The sequence below is a fragment of the Symphalangus syndactylus genome, chromosome 3 (assembly GCF_028878055.3).
Source record: "Symphalangus syndactylus isolate Jambi chromosome 3, NHGRI_mSymSyn1-v2.1_pri, whole genome shotgun sequence".
Classification (NCBI taxonomy): Eukaryota; Metazoa; Chordata; class Mammalia; order Primates; family Hylobatidae; genus Symphalangus; species Symphalangus syndactylus.
The window spans coordinates 64,872,586-64,888,085 of record NC_072425.2 but is presented as its reverse complement, the minus strand read 5'-3'; the positions used below and the strand labels follow the sequence as shown (position 1 = coordinate 64,888,085).

Sequence of the window (15,500 nt, the reverse complement as noted above, 5' to 3'; positions counted from 1 at the left end):
AGAAAAGCAGAGTGGGTGGCTGATTACAAATAGAGGCCTTAGGCGGTGGTAATTGAAGACCGGTACAACAACACAGTTTAGAGGAAATATTGCTTCTGACTAAGTGGAGAGAGACTAGAAATTTTCAAGTGAAAATAGGAAGTGCAGACAATGGTCAATAACTCTAAACAACAAATGTTAAAGCATCTGGGGAAAACTATCTGCAAGATTGCATTCAAGTTAAACTTCTGCTCTTGAAATCAATCCTACGTATTGCTAATATTGATTGTGTTGCCCTCACCTAGAAATTGACCTGAGGTCATTTTAAAGGCCATCCTCCCTACTGCTGCTCCCCTCCCACTCCCCCTAAACTCCACTCCCCACCTTGTTCACCCATCCCTGGGATTCTCTAAACAAACTGAAAACTTTTATTCCCCAATTCAGTTCACATAGATGGACTGCCTGTCATGTGCTAGGTCTATGAGTTTTGGTAGATGAATTGGGCTTGCCTTAAGTTTACAACCTGGAAAGTTAGAGAAAAAGAAACTAATAAATCAGAAAGAAAAGTAACAAACTTGCTTAAATTGGCACTGAGGTGCTTATTTCTTTGGTTATATCTCACAGTTGTCCACAAAAGGACCTCAGTGATGAGGAGAATAAACACATATGGTTGACACTCTAGGGACAAAGCCCAAAATGGTTCATCACAATCGCAAAATATTTTTAGAAGTATCTTGCCTTATATTTGTAGTTTTCAACCAACCATGACTTTTCCACCCAACTACAGGGGACATTTGGCAGTGTCTGGAGACATTTTTGGTTGTTACAACTGTAATTGTGCATCTGGGGGTTGAGGCCAGGGATGCTGCTAAACATTGGGCAATGCACAGGACACTTCCCCACAACAAAGAATTACCCAGCCCAACATGTCAAGTGCTGAAATTGAGAAACCTTGCTCTATATTAAAATACATGCACATTTTGTATTCCACTAAATGTTCAGTATAATATTATTTTACACATTTTTTTCTTTGACTAAAATTGACACTGTAAGAAAATGGGTCATGTTTATCTGGTGCCCTAGCCTGAGGTCTGGTACATGGCCATGAACCATGCTTTGCAAAAGATGGCCCTATCCCTGTCTTTCGATTGATTCCCTCATTTTACAGCTTAGTTCTGACCTTCTCTGGAAGACATCCCAGAGGCTCACAGTTGATGGTTGTCTGATTTAGCAAATAAAAATACTGTTTCCTGGTTAAATCTGAATTTCAGAAAATTGATAAATAATTTTTTAACACAAGTATATCCCATGCAAAGTTTAGGATGATTAAAATTTGGAATCTGAGCTTGGGATTTGAATTTCAGATAAACAGCAATAATTTTTGAAATATATGTGTGTCTCATGAAACATTTGGGATCTAGTGATACAAAAAAGTATTCACTTTTTAATTCTGAAAGTTGACTTCAACTGGGTATCCTATGTTTTATCTGGCAATCCCACTGCAGTTGTGCCTGCTATCTCCTCTCAATATCTATGATATTATGAGGAATATTCCTCCCGCTATACTCTCAGTGACTACATATATACCTATTAGCAAGCATATTTTAACCCTCCGAGTAAAATCTACGTTTCATAGTTTTTGTTCTTTTTGCCTGGAAAAATGCCCTGAACATTGCAGGAACTCAAAAAATATTTTGTGGATGATGCATCATGTCATTGTAATGCTACAAGGGGAAACTAGAAACTTTATTAGGTACCATTGTATAATAGGTGATCAAAAAACCAGGATTTTAGCAGTGAGTATTGATTAGGGCAGCTTGGCTATGAGTACCAGAGACCAAAAAAATAAAAAAATCATTTCTAAAACAAGACAGAAGTTTGTTTCTCTCTTATATAAAAGCAGGCTGGAGATCAACTGGGAAAAACTGGTGTGGAGTCTCCAAAGCCAGAGACCCAGGCTTTTTCCAGCTTCTCACTCTACCATTCCTAGGGTGTGAGCTTCATCCTTATGTTCCAAATGGCTGCTGGAGATCCAGCCCTCTTATCTATATTCCATAAACCAAAAGGGTAGAAAAGAAGAAGAAAAGATCATCCCTCACGTTAAAAATGATTTCCTCTACTTGCATCTCACTGACCAGAACACAGATATATCGTTGCACACAGCTGCAAGGGCGGCTGACAAACACGGTCTTTATTCAGGGGAGAAGAGTGCTCAGCTAAATGTGAGGTTAATATAAGAGTAAAGTGGAAAATGGATATTTGATGGGGGAAAGGTACAGACTATACAGATCTCTTCTGGCTTCAGTTGCTAACTCTCTTACCACTTTTGAAATTATATCCTTTATTCTGAAAATAACTGGGAAACAGAAACTAGAAGATTCCCGATCCCCATCACAGCTATTCAAACCTTTGTTGTTTTCAAATGCCACCTCCTTCACCCAGCATTCTCAGATTCTTCCTCTTGCTTATGTGCCCCTTATGAACTATCCAAGCACTCAATGTGCCTCTCCTGGGTGTGCACCATTTTTTTTTTTTTACCTCACATCATAGTTATTTGTGTGAGTTCACATTTCCCCCACTAGATTGTAGACATCTTGAGGACAGAGTCAGTTTTAAAATCATGTCTCTGACCTCTTCCCTCCCTAGTATGTCTTACATACACTAGGGGTTTAATATTTCTTCCATAGGTGAACAACTGTCTCGTACCTGAGGGAGAGAAGTGACAACCTGGCATGTGCCCACAGGCGTGCAAGAGAGATGTCCACGTTATCTTTAGTGGTTGCCAAGATAATGTGCTGTGGAGATTATTTCATTTTGTTAAGCGGATTTCGTAAAAATGAAAAATGAGTTTGTTTCAGGACTACAGAGAGCTTTTTAATGTAACTGATGTAAGAGTCTCAAGATTTGGGATAAAATCCTACCCTAACCTGCTCATGAAAGCTGCACGTCTGCAAAACTCACCATTACCGAACGACATGGTGCAGAAAGGCTGTTAGGAAAGGCTAATGCCTATACATCTGGTGTAATGAAGAAATGGGAGGGTTAGGCACGGGAAACCACAGCTCCAACAGAAGGAGCTGAAAAGATATAGATAAGATTAGTGACATATGTAAAGGCCCAGATACTGTGTGACAAAGTCTACCCAGCTGAATAGGCCGAAGCCAGAAGTAATAGGAAGGCCATGTTCTCCCTAATCCTCCAAGATAAGCTGTTCCATCCAGAATTATCAGCCAACAATCTTCAGGGTATCAGGCTGAAAATGAAGTTTCAGACGGCTTTGATTCCTCATCCATAAATGAGAAAGTGCCTGAAGGATCTTTATTTATTCTCGCTCCCACCGAAACACTCTTCAAAAAGTGCCAATATACTAGCAACAGATGCATAAAGCCTCCCTTCCTTTGATTGACAGAACATGATATAAAGCAACCCTCACTTGACATTTCAGTTTCATAAGGCTCCTAGCAGGGGGAGGAAAAAAAAATCTTGCAAAAAATCCACTAGAAAATAAAGAGGATTTATGCAAACTCACATGAATGTTTTCAGAATCAAATTTAACAGTTTTATTTCTCTGCATCCCTTATTCGATATTTTGGGTTGCAGATGAATCATTTCAGCAGGAGTAATTTCAGCCATTTGCTTATTAATGTTTATGGCTTATTAAAACAAAGTATTTACATATTAATGTTTGTTGATTACCGGATGTTTAAGTTGCTTAGTTGTAAATGATTGAGATATTCACTCTAGGGAGGAGATATTTAATTTGGTGTTGTGTGTGCTTTAATTTAGATTTCAAAATAAGTAATTGAATGAGAAAATGTCATCTACACCTATGCATTTCAGTTTTGAAAGGTCATCCCGTGGTTAGTTTATACATTTTCAAATTCTTGTCACATTGCTCAACGAGATATTAAAGTCAACTTCACCCTATATATATTTCTTTCAAGTGACATATAAATGTTCTGTTTGAAATAATAAGTAAATTTAATGCCTACATATTTCTTATGGAAGAAAGGTTGGAAAATCTTCTAGACAAGCCCAAGAGAAAGACAATAATTTTTTTTGTTTTATCAAAGGAATTTATTTTTACATTTAATTGCTCTCTGACTTTTTGCGGGTTATCTGAAGTTGGAGTTCTTCATGCTCTGTGGAAACTGTAGTGTATAGAACTCCAGCATTTTCCTGACAAACATCAAAGCTACTTTGGATCCAGGGTTGACTTCACGTCCCTCAAAGAGCATTTCAAATGGCAATCTTCAGACTGCAAAGAAAACTTGGGGTGAGTAAGAGCAAAGAACTTGACAAACTTGGCAAACCTTGGCTTGATAAAAGTCAGTTTTATTTCGAACATAATTTGCTTGTCTCCTCTTGTTTTCTCCACTTTCTAACCAGCTAAACAGTAGTGAGCAAACAAGTGCTGCCAATAACCGTATCATTTTTTCCCATGGTACCAGTGGTATTAGTGATGGAGTGGCTTAATACATTGGTTATTTCACCAGAAGGAAGTGGAAACTTGAGGAAAGGAAAGCAGAGTAACAATGTTCCTAGCAATGGTACTTTTGCTGGCACAGAGATACTCTCAGAGAAGCCAGAAATGAGTGAATGAATTGCTCCCTCCCTTTCTTGATTGGATGAGAGATTGCTGTGATGTTTCCAGATTTTAACCAACTACCAAGAAGCTCTAAGGACTCTTTAATGAAGAGTAATCTTCACCTTTGAAGAGAAAGCCTTGTCTGAATGCCTATAGTAGAAAGAGGAGGAATTAGGCTGCAAAGATTGAACAGACAGTATATAGAAACAAGTATTTACATAAATTTAGGGAAATTCATTTTACTTCTTTGTGTCTCCGCTTGCTTTCTCCAGTTGTGACTTCTCTTCTCCCTTAGTAGGAGACAGAATTCTACTCCCCTTTCACTTAGGATTGGAATATTCATCTTTGATACAATAATTCAAATGAGACTTGCAAAATGAATGAAAGAGCATAGGATGGGGTGGAGTCTCAGGAGTATACAATTAGGCCCTAGAAAAAAAAATTAACTAAATTTAGTGCATATGCTCAACTATGGACCCTGAATCAGAAATAGATTGTTAAATTTTAAAGCATACGTGAAACTGGCTCGTGAGAAGTTCGAGGCTTGGCTACCAAAGACATAGATGGGAAATGGATTTTGGCTAACAATCATTCATTCTTTTATTTATTTATTTATTCGAGACAGTGTCTCACTCTGTTGCCCAGGCTGGAGTGCAATGGCGGGAATTTAGCTCAGTGCAACCTCCACCAACCAGGTTCAAGCAATTCTCCTGCCTCAGCCTCCTGAGAAGCTGGGATTATAGGCACGTGCCACCACGCCCGGCTAACTTTTGTATTTTTAGTAGAGACAGGGTTTTGCCATGTTGGCCAGGCTGTTCTCGAACTCCTGACCTCAGGTGATCCGCCTGCCTTGGCCTCCCAAAGTGCTGGGATTACAGGCGTGAGCCACCGCACCCGGCCCAGTCATTCATTCTTAATGACTCTATCCCCTTGAATCTATTTTATCAGTTTGCTTGGTGATTAAATTGTATCATGGCACAAAATGTAGTCTTTTCATTTAAACCTCACAGAGACACCCAAGATAATACAGGCTAGGAGTGGGGATGTTGTAGCAGGAGCTTCCAACCTCTCCAGGAAATGTAAAAATGTCCTGCAGTTTTTCAGAAGGATTTCATCATAACTGGACATTGAATAACGAGAGACGCTTATAATCAGCAGAGAGTATTAGAATTAATCTGGTTGGTATAGAAGCTTCTCCTAAAAATCAATAGTCCTTTTTTTTAATGCTTAGGGTGAGGCTGGAATTTTGTATACTTCATCTCATGTAAGTTTCACGATAACCCTAAGAGATGAGTACTATTATATTCCTCATGTTATATAGAAGGAAACTGAGGCTTCTTTCTGAGCTTAACTGAGTAAGGTTACGTAAATTGCCAAGACCACACAGCTAATAAATAACAGAATCCAGCTCCATATTCAGCTCTGACTACAAGTCTAGCCTATGGTCACCGCTTTATATTGCTAGTTTCTGACTGTTCGTTGGGAGTCACTCCTACACATTGCATGCACACACACTTATTTTATATTTTAATGAAAAAGAAACCAACCGTAGCCTATATTTTACTTGTAAAATATTTGGATCTTCAGGCATAATGAAACTATTTCACAGTATGCAATGTGCACGGGATTGCCACAATATAATTATGGTATCAGTCAGTGTTGTGTGTGCATGTATATGCTTGAAGGAGTCATTCTATCATTCTAAAATGTACTTTCCATGCATAAGAATACATACTTTGCTAAATGCATCATGTCAAAATGACACTTATAATTTCAGGATATGTACAGATTAAATCTACCACTTAAAATGCAAAAACCTCAAGTAGACTAGATTCTAAAGCTGGCCATTTAACACAGAATTATTGATTAACTCATGCTATGCTATACAGGCAAATCTTACATTTAGTTGACATTGGTACAAGTCATATATAAGCTGGTGCATTTTGCTGTAACTCATGGTCACTATTAATCGTCTAAATTTCTTACAAATGCAGATAGTTGATGGTAGCGGAACTGGATATGAACGTGGACAAATCAAGATTCCCTTGTTCTCTCACCAGGCCTTCTGTACAAGTCAGTAATAGATTACGTAACAGATTATGTTCAAAATAAAAAGTATGCTTTTTTAAAGATATAATCATACTCTCATTAGCACAGGAGATGCATTGTTGGAAATGGGAATGATAAATGAATCAGCACCATAGGGTGTGAAGGTGTGGTTCCTATGTATTGAATATATGGCATATGTTCAATCGCTTACAGTGCCTAAAATAGTCTCTGTTCGAGAGCAGACAATAAATATTTGAATGGATTCTCCATTCACTTGAACTCCCTTGAAATCATCACAAGTCATGGGACATTATTTCTTCTGGATATCAGCCACGCCACTGTAGTCCTTCTCCCTGTCTGCAGGGATGTCTGCCTGTCTTCTGCCTATCCCAGTTGTGACCTGATCTTCAGCCTCTGCTTCCCTTCCTGCAGGCTTTTCCTTTTAGAGCACCTCAAGCCACCATCACCCTTGAATTTTAAAATCACACTTGCTAGTCTTACTTGCACTATTGCCCCACTTCTGCCATGTTTACTATCACACTTTTTATCAGCTATTATGCAAAAGAATTGTTCAACTGAACACAAAGCAACAGCAGAATTAGAGACCCAAGAGAGTCAACAAACTCATTGATAAAGCTTTCAAATTGAGGAAAGTGGTCTGTTCCCATTCACAGACACAGCCAAGCACTGCAATGTACCCTTCTTCTATACTGGCTGCCGTGTCATAAGAGAATCAAGAATCCATTACATTAAACATAGATCTTTAATAAAAGTATTTCTGAGACAGAGTAATATAACAAATCAGTAGTATAGGAGGAGGTCTTAAATATATGCCTGTATTCTAGGTATAAAACAGAAGATTTGTATTGTTTTACTCTTCTATTTTTAAATTTATTTTATTATGCATACCATAAAGTATACAAATTTAAAATATCTATTTTCATGAATTTTACAAAAGAAACACAACCACCACACAGCCCAGATAGAAATAATTACCAGCCAACCAGAGGCCTCTCTCATAACCACTTCTAATCGTTACTTACCCTATCCCCATCGCACATCAAAGGAGCTCTCAAATTGATTACCAAAGATGAGTTTACCTGTCTTTTTACTTCTTATAAATGTATTACATCATGTAGATTTCATATACTGTAGACTCATCTGTGTCTTCTTCACTCAATCTTTTACCTGTAAGATTCGTCCATGTTGTTGTTGCTATTCTCATTGCTATGTAGTATTCCATTGTATTATAATTTCACAACTAATCCATTCACTTTGTAATGGACTTTTGGATTTTCATCAGTTTGAGACAGGTGAATAATGGTGTTATAAACATTCTTGTACACATTTCAGTGCACATACTTAACATTTCTGTTGGATATACAATCATGCGCCACACAATGACATTTCAGTCTGTGACAGAATACATATATGACAGTGGTCCCATAAGATTATAATACAGTATTTTGGCTGGGCGCAGTGGCTCACGCCTGTAATCTCAGCACTTTGGGAGGCCAAGACAGGCGGATCACGAGGTCAGGAGATCAAGACCATCCTGCTTAACATAGTGAAACCCCGTCTCTACTACAAATAGAAAAAAATTAACCGGGTGTGGTGGCGGGCGCCTGTAATCCCAGCTACTCAGGAGGCTGAGGCGGGAGAATGGCGTGAACCCAGGAGGTGGAGGTTGCAGTGAGCTGAGATCACGCCACTGCACTCTAGCCTGGGCGACAGAGCGAGACTCCGTCTCAAAAAAAAAAAAAAAAAAGATTATAATACAGTATTTTTACTATAGCTTTTCTATGTTTAGATATACAAATACTTACCTTTGTGTTACAACTGCCTGCGATATTCAGTACAGTAACATGCTATTCAGGTTTGTAGCTCAAGAGCAATAGGCTAGACCATGTAGCCTAGGTTTGTAGTAGGCTGTACCAATGATGAAATTGCCTAACGATGCATTTCTCAGAACATTTCCCCATTGTTAAGTGATGCATGACTGTATATCTAGGAGGGAAATTATTGCATTACAGGATAAATATATTGTTAGTTTTTAGAAGGTATTGCCAAACCGTTTCCCAAAGTGGATGAGAACTCCCAGTTACTCTGTGACCATCAAGCACTTGCTATATTCTGGGGACTTGGGGTTTGAGTTTGGTTTAATCATTCTTGTGGATGTATAGTAGTAACTCTATGTGATTCTATTTGCATTTCCCAGATACCTAATACTGTTGAACACCTTTTCATATGCTTATTGGTCACTTGAATATTCTTTTTCATAAAATGGTTGTTAAAATTATTGGCCATTCTCTTGTTGGCTATTTATTTCTTATTGATATACAGAAGACATAGATTAACAGATAAGAAGCATGTATAGGGCCGGGCGCGGTGGCTCACGCTTGTAATCCCAGCACTTTGGGAGGCCGAGGCGGGCGGATCACGAGGTCAGGAGATCGAGACCACGGTGAAACCCCGTCTCTACTAAAAAAAATACAAAAAATTAGCCGGGCGTGGTGGCGGGCGCCTGTAGTCCCAGCTACTCGGAGAGGCTGAGGCAAGAGAATGGCGTGAACCCGGGAGGCGGAGCTTGCAGTGAGCAGAGATCGCGCCACTGCACTCCAGCCTGGGTGACAGAGCGAGACTCCGTCTCAAAAAAAAAAAAAAAAAAAAAGAAGCATGTATAGATACACAAAATCATAGGAATTCTTTGTTGGAGATATATGGCAAATTTCTTCCATTCTCTCACTAGTCTTTTTGTTATCTGAATGATATTATCTAATAAAATAAAGTTCTGAATTTTAATTCTTTCCAATTTATCAATCTTTCCTTTTATGGCTATTAGCAGCACTCCTAGACTTGAAAAAGAAAAAAGAAAAAACACTGCCTAACTGAAGTTTAAAAAAAACTCTTCTAAGAAGCCGTATGGTTTTAATTTTCTCATTCAGTTCTAAGATGTTTCTGGAATTGATTTTTTGTGTATGGCATAAATTAGGGGCCAAGGTTTTTTTAAGTTGGGATATAAAATTAATCTAGCACTATTTCTAAAATGCACCTCATTTTACGTTGCACTACCGTGGCACATTTTTTGTAAATAGTTGTTTATGTGAATCTGTCACTGGGCTCTTTTTTCTCTTCATCTATTTGTCCATCTTGGCATCAATACTATTTTAATTAATATAGTCTCAATAAATGCTTATATAAAATCTCCAACATTCTTTCTCTTCTTCAAGATTACCTTTGCTATTCTTGGCAAATCTGAAATTTTTATTGTCATTTTATTGAACCTGTAGATAAATTTAGAGAGAAGTGACATCTTAAACAATAATTAGTCTCCTAATTCTTAAAAATAGTATGAGTCTTCATTTATTTAGGTATTTTATCTCATTAATCTTTTTTTAGTTTTCCGTGCAGAAATTTTACACATACTTTGTTAAATTTATCCCTGTGTATTTTATTTTTTATACTATTATACCTGTGTATTTTTCATACTATTATACCTGTGTATTTTTCAGTTTTTGTACATGATAATTTGTTGCTAATATATAAAAGTATAATAATTTATTTGATATTGCTCTGTGTTTATACATAGAGTTTCCAGGTTTTCAATGTACACAATCTCATCATCTGTAAATAATATGGTTTTTCCCATCTCCTTTCAATATTTATACCTTTTATTTTTCTTGCTGACTAGGACCTCCAGTAAAATGTTGAGTAAAAGTGAGGATAACTGATATCATTATGCCTTTCCAAATTCAGGATAAAAACTTTCAACAATTCAACCTTAAGGATTTTTTGTGTATTTTTGAAGATATCCATTATTAGATATACTAAGAATTGTGTTATGAATAAGTGTTATCTTTTATAAAATATTATTAGTACACCTATTGATATAATCATGCGTTTTCTTCTTTATTCTATAAATGAAATGAATTACGTTCATTGACTTCTTGAATGTTAAACCAATCTTGCATTCCTGGACAATGCTAACTTGCTTTCCATTATTCTTTATACATTCTGCTATGTTTAATTTGCAAAGATTCTGTTTGGACATTTTGCCTCTATGTTACTAAGAAATATATATTGGCAAAATAATTGGTACCTGCTTCTGAATTAGTGGCATCACGTGGCTTTCCGCAGATGTTTTGTAAAGGGGCCAATAACCTCTTTCCACCAGGATATTGATATTCAGTGCTGTGTCTCTTATACGATAATAAGGCTTAGACATCCATGAGCAAAATTTAGCTAAGAGTTTTGAGTTTTATGAGTTCTCCTGGGCCCTGGATCTTCATAGCAAGTGGTAGAATGGAGGCAGTGGCTCAGGGCTTTGTGGACATGTCTCTGAGCCCACAGCTTTCTGTTGTAGATAGGTATGATGAATCCAAATAATGATTTGCCTGAAGGGTAAATTCCAAACTCTTTAATACAGAACCCAAGACCTGTGGGTCCTGGGATCTATAGATCTCTCAAGCCTCATACCTTATTCTGCTTCCTAGCTCCCTCTTGCAATCTAGAAGTCCAATGCACTATCCATTGCACTACAGAGCCAGGTCCTCTTGCAATCTATACGGTTTATATGTACTGACTTACTTATAGTTCCTTGAATATATCAAGCTTTCGCTCGTTTTAGAGACAGGACCTGCTTTTCTCCTGCCGGAACCTACTTTTTCTATTTAGGTATTTTCTTTTTTTAATGTGCCTTATTATACAGAGATATCACAGAGGATGGCTACTATGTCTTACTCATCTTTTTATCCTACAAACTTGACCAGTATATAAGAGTCACTCTAAAACAATGTTTGTTTGAAATGAATGAATTTATGAAAATGTATTTACTACAAGTCTCCTATGTTCATTGTCACCTCAGTGTAAGAACTAAGGACCAGGTCGGGTGCAGTGGCTGATGCCTGTGATCCCAGCACTTTGGGAGGCTGAGGCAGGCAGATCACCTGAGGTCAGGAGTTCGAGACCAGCCTAGCCAACATGGTGAAACCCTGTCTCTACTAAAAATACAAAAATTAGCCAGGCATGGTGGTGGGCGCCTGTAATCCCAGCTACTCAGGAGGCTGAGGCAGGATAATTGCTTGAACCTGGGAGGCGGAGGTTGCGGTGAGCTGAGATTGCACCACTGCACTCCAGCCTGGGTGACAGAGCAAAGATTCTCAAAAAAAAAAAAAAAAAGAACCAAACGATAAGTGAGAAAAGCGATAACATCACTAACTTATTCATTAATTAAGTCAGCAGTCAGCAAATAACTACTGAATATAGAAAACTGACATCTTTATGCTTTCCGAATTCAGGGTTAAAATGTTCAGTAATTCAACTGTAAACAGATTATTTTTTGTATATTTTTGATATTGCATATAGTTTTTGCTAGGCGCAATGCTACATATAGTCAATGGACGAGGCAGAAACACTCAAGTTTATAGTCTGTCTGGGGAGGGAGAGAATCAAGTTAACATAATAAGAAAAAAAGGTGTGAATTTTAAAATTATAACTTGAAATAAGTTCCACAAAGGGAAAAAACACAGCATTAAACTTCAGAATGTAGAGAATGGGGAACGCTTATTACAGAGAGAACTTTCAAGGTAACCTCTGTGAGGTGGTGTATTAGGCCATTCTCTCATTGCTATAAAGACGTACCTGAGACTGTGTAATTTATAAAGAAACGAGGTTTAATTGGCTCATAGTTCTTCAGGTTATACAGGAAGCATAGCAGCTTCTGCTTTTGGGGGGTGGGGGGCCAGGAAGCTTCCAATCATGGCAGAAGGCAAAAAGGGAGCAGTCATCTTACACAACAGGAGCCAGAAGCAAGAGAGGGGCAAGGGAGGTGCCACGTGTGTTTAAGGGATCAGATCTCATGAGAACTCACTCACTATTGTGACGATAGCACCAAGGGGTGCTAAATCATTCATGAGAAATCCACCCCCATGATCCAATCACCCTCCACCAGGCCCCACCTCCAACAATGGAAGTACAAATCACCATGAGATTTGATGGGGCACAGATCAAAACCATATTAGGTGGTTACTATTAAGGAGCCAGTCAAAACTCTTATCTTTATACGTTCTGAACCAGGGTACTTTACCAGATTATAATTTTTCTCAGGTTGGTTTATCTCAGCAGTTCTCAAAGTATTGTCCAGAGACCACTGGGGGTTCCAAAACTCTTTCAGAGGAGCTGTGAGGTCAAAACTCTAACACTAAGATCATAATATTATCTTGCCTCATTTACTCTCATTACCTTATGAAGGTATGGTGATTTCCAGAAGCTACATAGCAAGTGATGTCACATTAGATTGAATGAATAAGCTGTCCTTTATTAAACCAAACATTAATGAGATTTGCAAAAATATGTTTAACAGTGCCATTTTCTCACTCAATATTTTTGTTTTAGACAATATAGCTATGTTGATAAAAATGTGTTATTTGGCCGGGCACGGTGGCTCACGCCTGTAATCCCAGCACTTTGGGAGGCCGAGGCAGGTAGATCACCTGAGGTCAGGAGTTCAAGACCAGCCTGACCAACATGGAGAAACTCCATCTTTACTAAAAATACCAAATTAGCCAGGTGTGGTGGTGTGTGCCTGTAATCCCAGCTACTAGGGAGGCTGAGGCCAGAGAATCCCTTGAACCCCAGAGGCGGAGTTTGCAGTGAGCCGAAATCATACCATTGCATTCCAGCCTGGGCAACAAGAGAGAAAATCCATCTCAAAAAAAAAAAAAAAAGTGTTATTTATGTTAACATGTCATGGGTTTATTATTGCTATTTTACAATAATTTAAAAAATACCTTAAAAATTTCCAAGTTTTAATTTTCAATATGGTAAAAATTGACAGATAAAGCCCCATAAACCAAAGTTCTTTTGAGTTCTCAAATAATTTTAGGAATATAAAGGGGTTCTGAGATTTAAAATTCTGGGAACTACTGGTTTTGCTAGTAAAATTAAGAACAGGTAAAAAGAATATTATCACTAGACAAACTGAAAGATACCTAAGATGATATACAAAAAATGATCCCTGCTAACCCTCCAACTTTGGACATAAATTGAAAACATCTGTCTGAAAACTAAAACATTCAGTCAAACATCTCCAATGTTCCAAAAATCCCAATGTGTAGCAGGTTATGGACAAAACATTCTGAGTATTTGAGTGAGCGGGGGCAGGGCTCCATGAGGAGGAAAGTTCTGTTCCAGTTACGCAGTGCCCCATAGACCCAGATTGAGTGTTTTCCATTTTAATTGGAAAACTTTGCAGCCTCTTGTTTATAGCACAGGGGACAGGAAATCAGGCATTCGTAAGTGAAATAAAAATAGAACCAACTCCTCAATTTAAACTTCTGGAATCTTTTCCTTGAAATGTTGCCTGCAGGTCTCTCTACCCAATTATTCTGCACCAGGACTGCTCAGCCACTGTCCAAGATGATCAATCCTGAACCTAACACCATAAAATATTCAACCCTCCATAACTTGGCCTGCTCTCTGGGCATTGTAAGTGCAGAACCTCCATCATATTTTTGCCTAATTTTTACTCTCATCAGTAAAACTAGAAGTAATAAGACTCCCAACGATAAGAGATCATTATGAAGGAAAAGTTTCTTCAACATTTATTTTTTAAAAACTTAAGTTCATTCTTCTGTCATTCCAAAGAAAAATTATCCATTTTATCTCATAAAATCATATATATTTTACATTTTATCTGAAATGAAACTAGTGCCCCCCACACACCACCAAGAAGTCAAGAACAACAAAAAAGCCCACTAAAAAAAGAAAAGATTGAAAATAGCAGAATATATTAAATTGGAAGATTATTGTGGATATTCTTAGAGTCTTCATGTGCTGTACCCTAAGAAACAGTTTTTCCACCATATTTTGCAAGCAGAAATTATCATATTACTTTGTGAATCCTTCCATTTGAATTTAACTTTTTGAAGGTTCTAGCCTACTTTTCCCATTGTAAATATGCTCATGCAGATTTATATGAAGTAATATATATGAAAGTGCTGTACACTATAGTATATACACTAATATATTGGATTATTGTTGTAAGAAAAGAAAGCAAAATAAAGGCCAGGCATGGTGCCTAATGCTTGTAATCCCAGCACTTTGGGAGGCAGAGGTGTGTGGATCACTTGAGCTCAGGAGTTTGAGACCAGCCTGGGCAACATGGTGAAACCCTGTCTCTATCAAAAATACAAAAATTAGCTGGACATGAAGGCACACGCCTGTGGTCCCAGCTACTCTGGAGGCTGAGGTAGGAGGATTGCTTTAGCCTGGGAAGCCAAGGCTTCAGTGAGCTGCGATCGCCCCAGTGCACCAAAGCCTGGGTGACAGAGTGAGACCCGGTCTCAAAATAAATAAATTTTTTTTTTTTTAAAAAAAGCAAAATAAAATATGATCTTTTTAAGTAAAAGCTATTGGTGATATTCCTATCTAATCACCTTCTATCAATCTGTAATAATGCCTTACTGAATCCAAAGTCTCCTTTTTAATTGACTAATGGAACATTTCTAAACTGATCCATTGGAGTATAGATGCCATCAAGTAATCCATCTATAATCTGGAGCCATTTTTGTTTAAAGCTGTCCAAGTGCTTCTTGGATACTTATCAATCTATTCCGGAAAGATTCTCTATTAACAAAGTTCTACAATATGCATTCCCCTACCTGCCCAAGTATTGAACCAAAAAATAATGGTTTGTAGGTATTATAATAGCCAATGGCCAAACTTTACCATTATGTTTACAATTATTTACACAAGTTTATTTAAGTTCAATGATACATTCTCCAGAGCTAGGATTTTCAATTCAGAAAGTCAATGGGTTTTCAGAACTAAAAAAAAAAAAAAAGAAAAGAAAAGAAAAGTCAAGTATTAGAATAACAAACTCATG

The 15,500-nt window shown here is 37.7% G+C and overlaps 1 protein-coding gene across 2 annotated transcripts in view; it reads right to left on the bottom strand.

Moving 5' to 3' along the window:
* The window catches only part of LOC129479286 (uncharacterized), a 76,300-nt gene that overhangs the window by 6,933 nt on the left and 53,867 nt on the right, over positions 1–15,500 (bottom strand). The window contains exon 3 of one of the 2 annotated variants that reach the window (XM_063636961.1): positions 4,099–4,237. The exons of the other annotated variant lie outside the window; for it this stretch is intronic. Coding sequence (XP_063493031.1) covers positions 4,219–4,237 — 19 coding nt within the window. The 3' untranslated portion in view covers positions 4,099–4,218. Of the gene's footprint in view, positions 1–4,098; positions 4,238–15,500 lie in introns of those variants that run through there. 2 annotated transcript variants of the gene reach the window in all.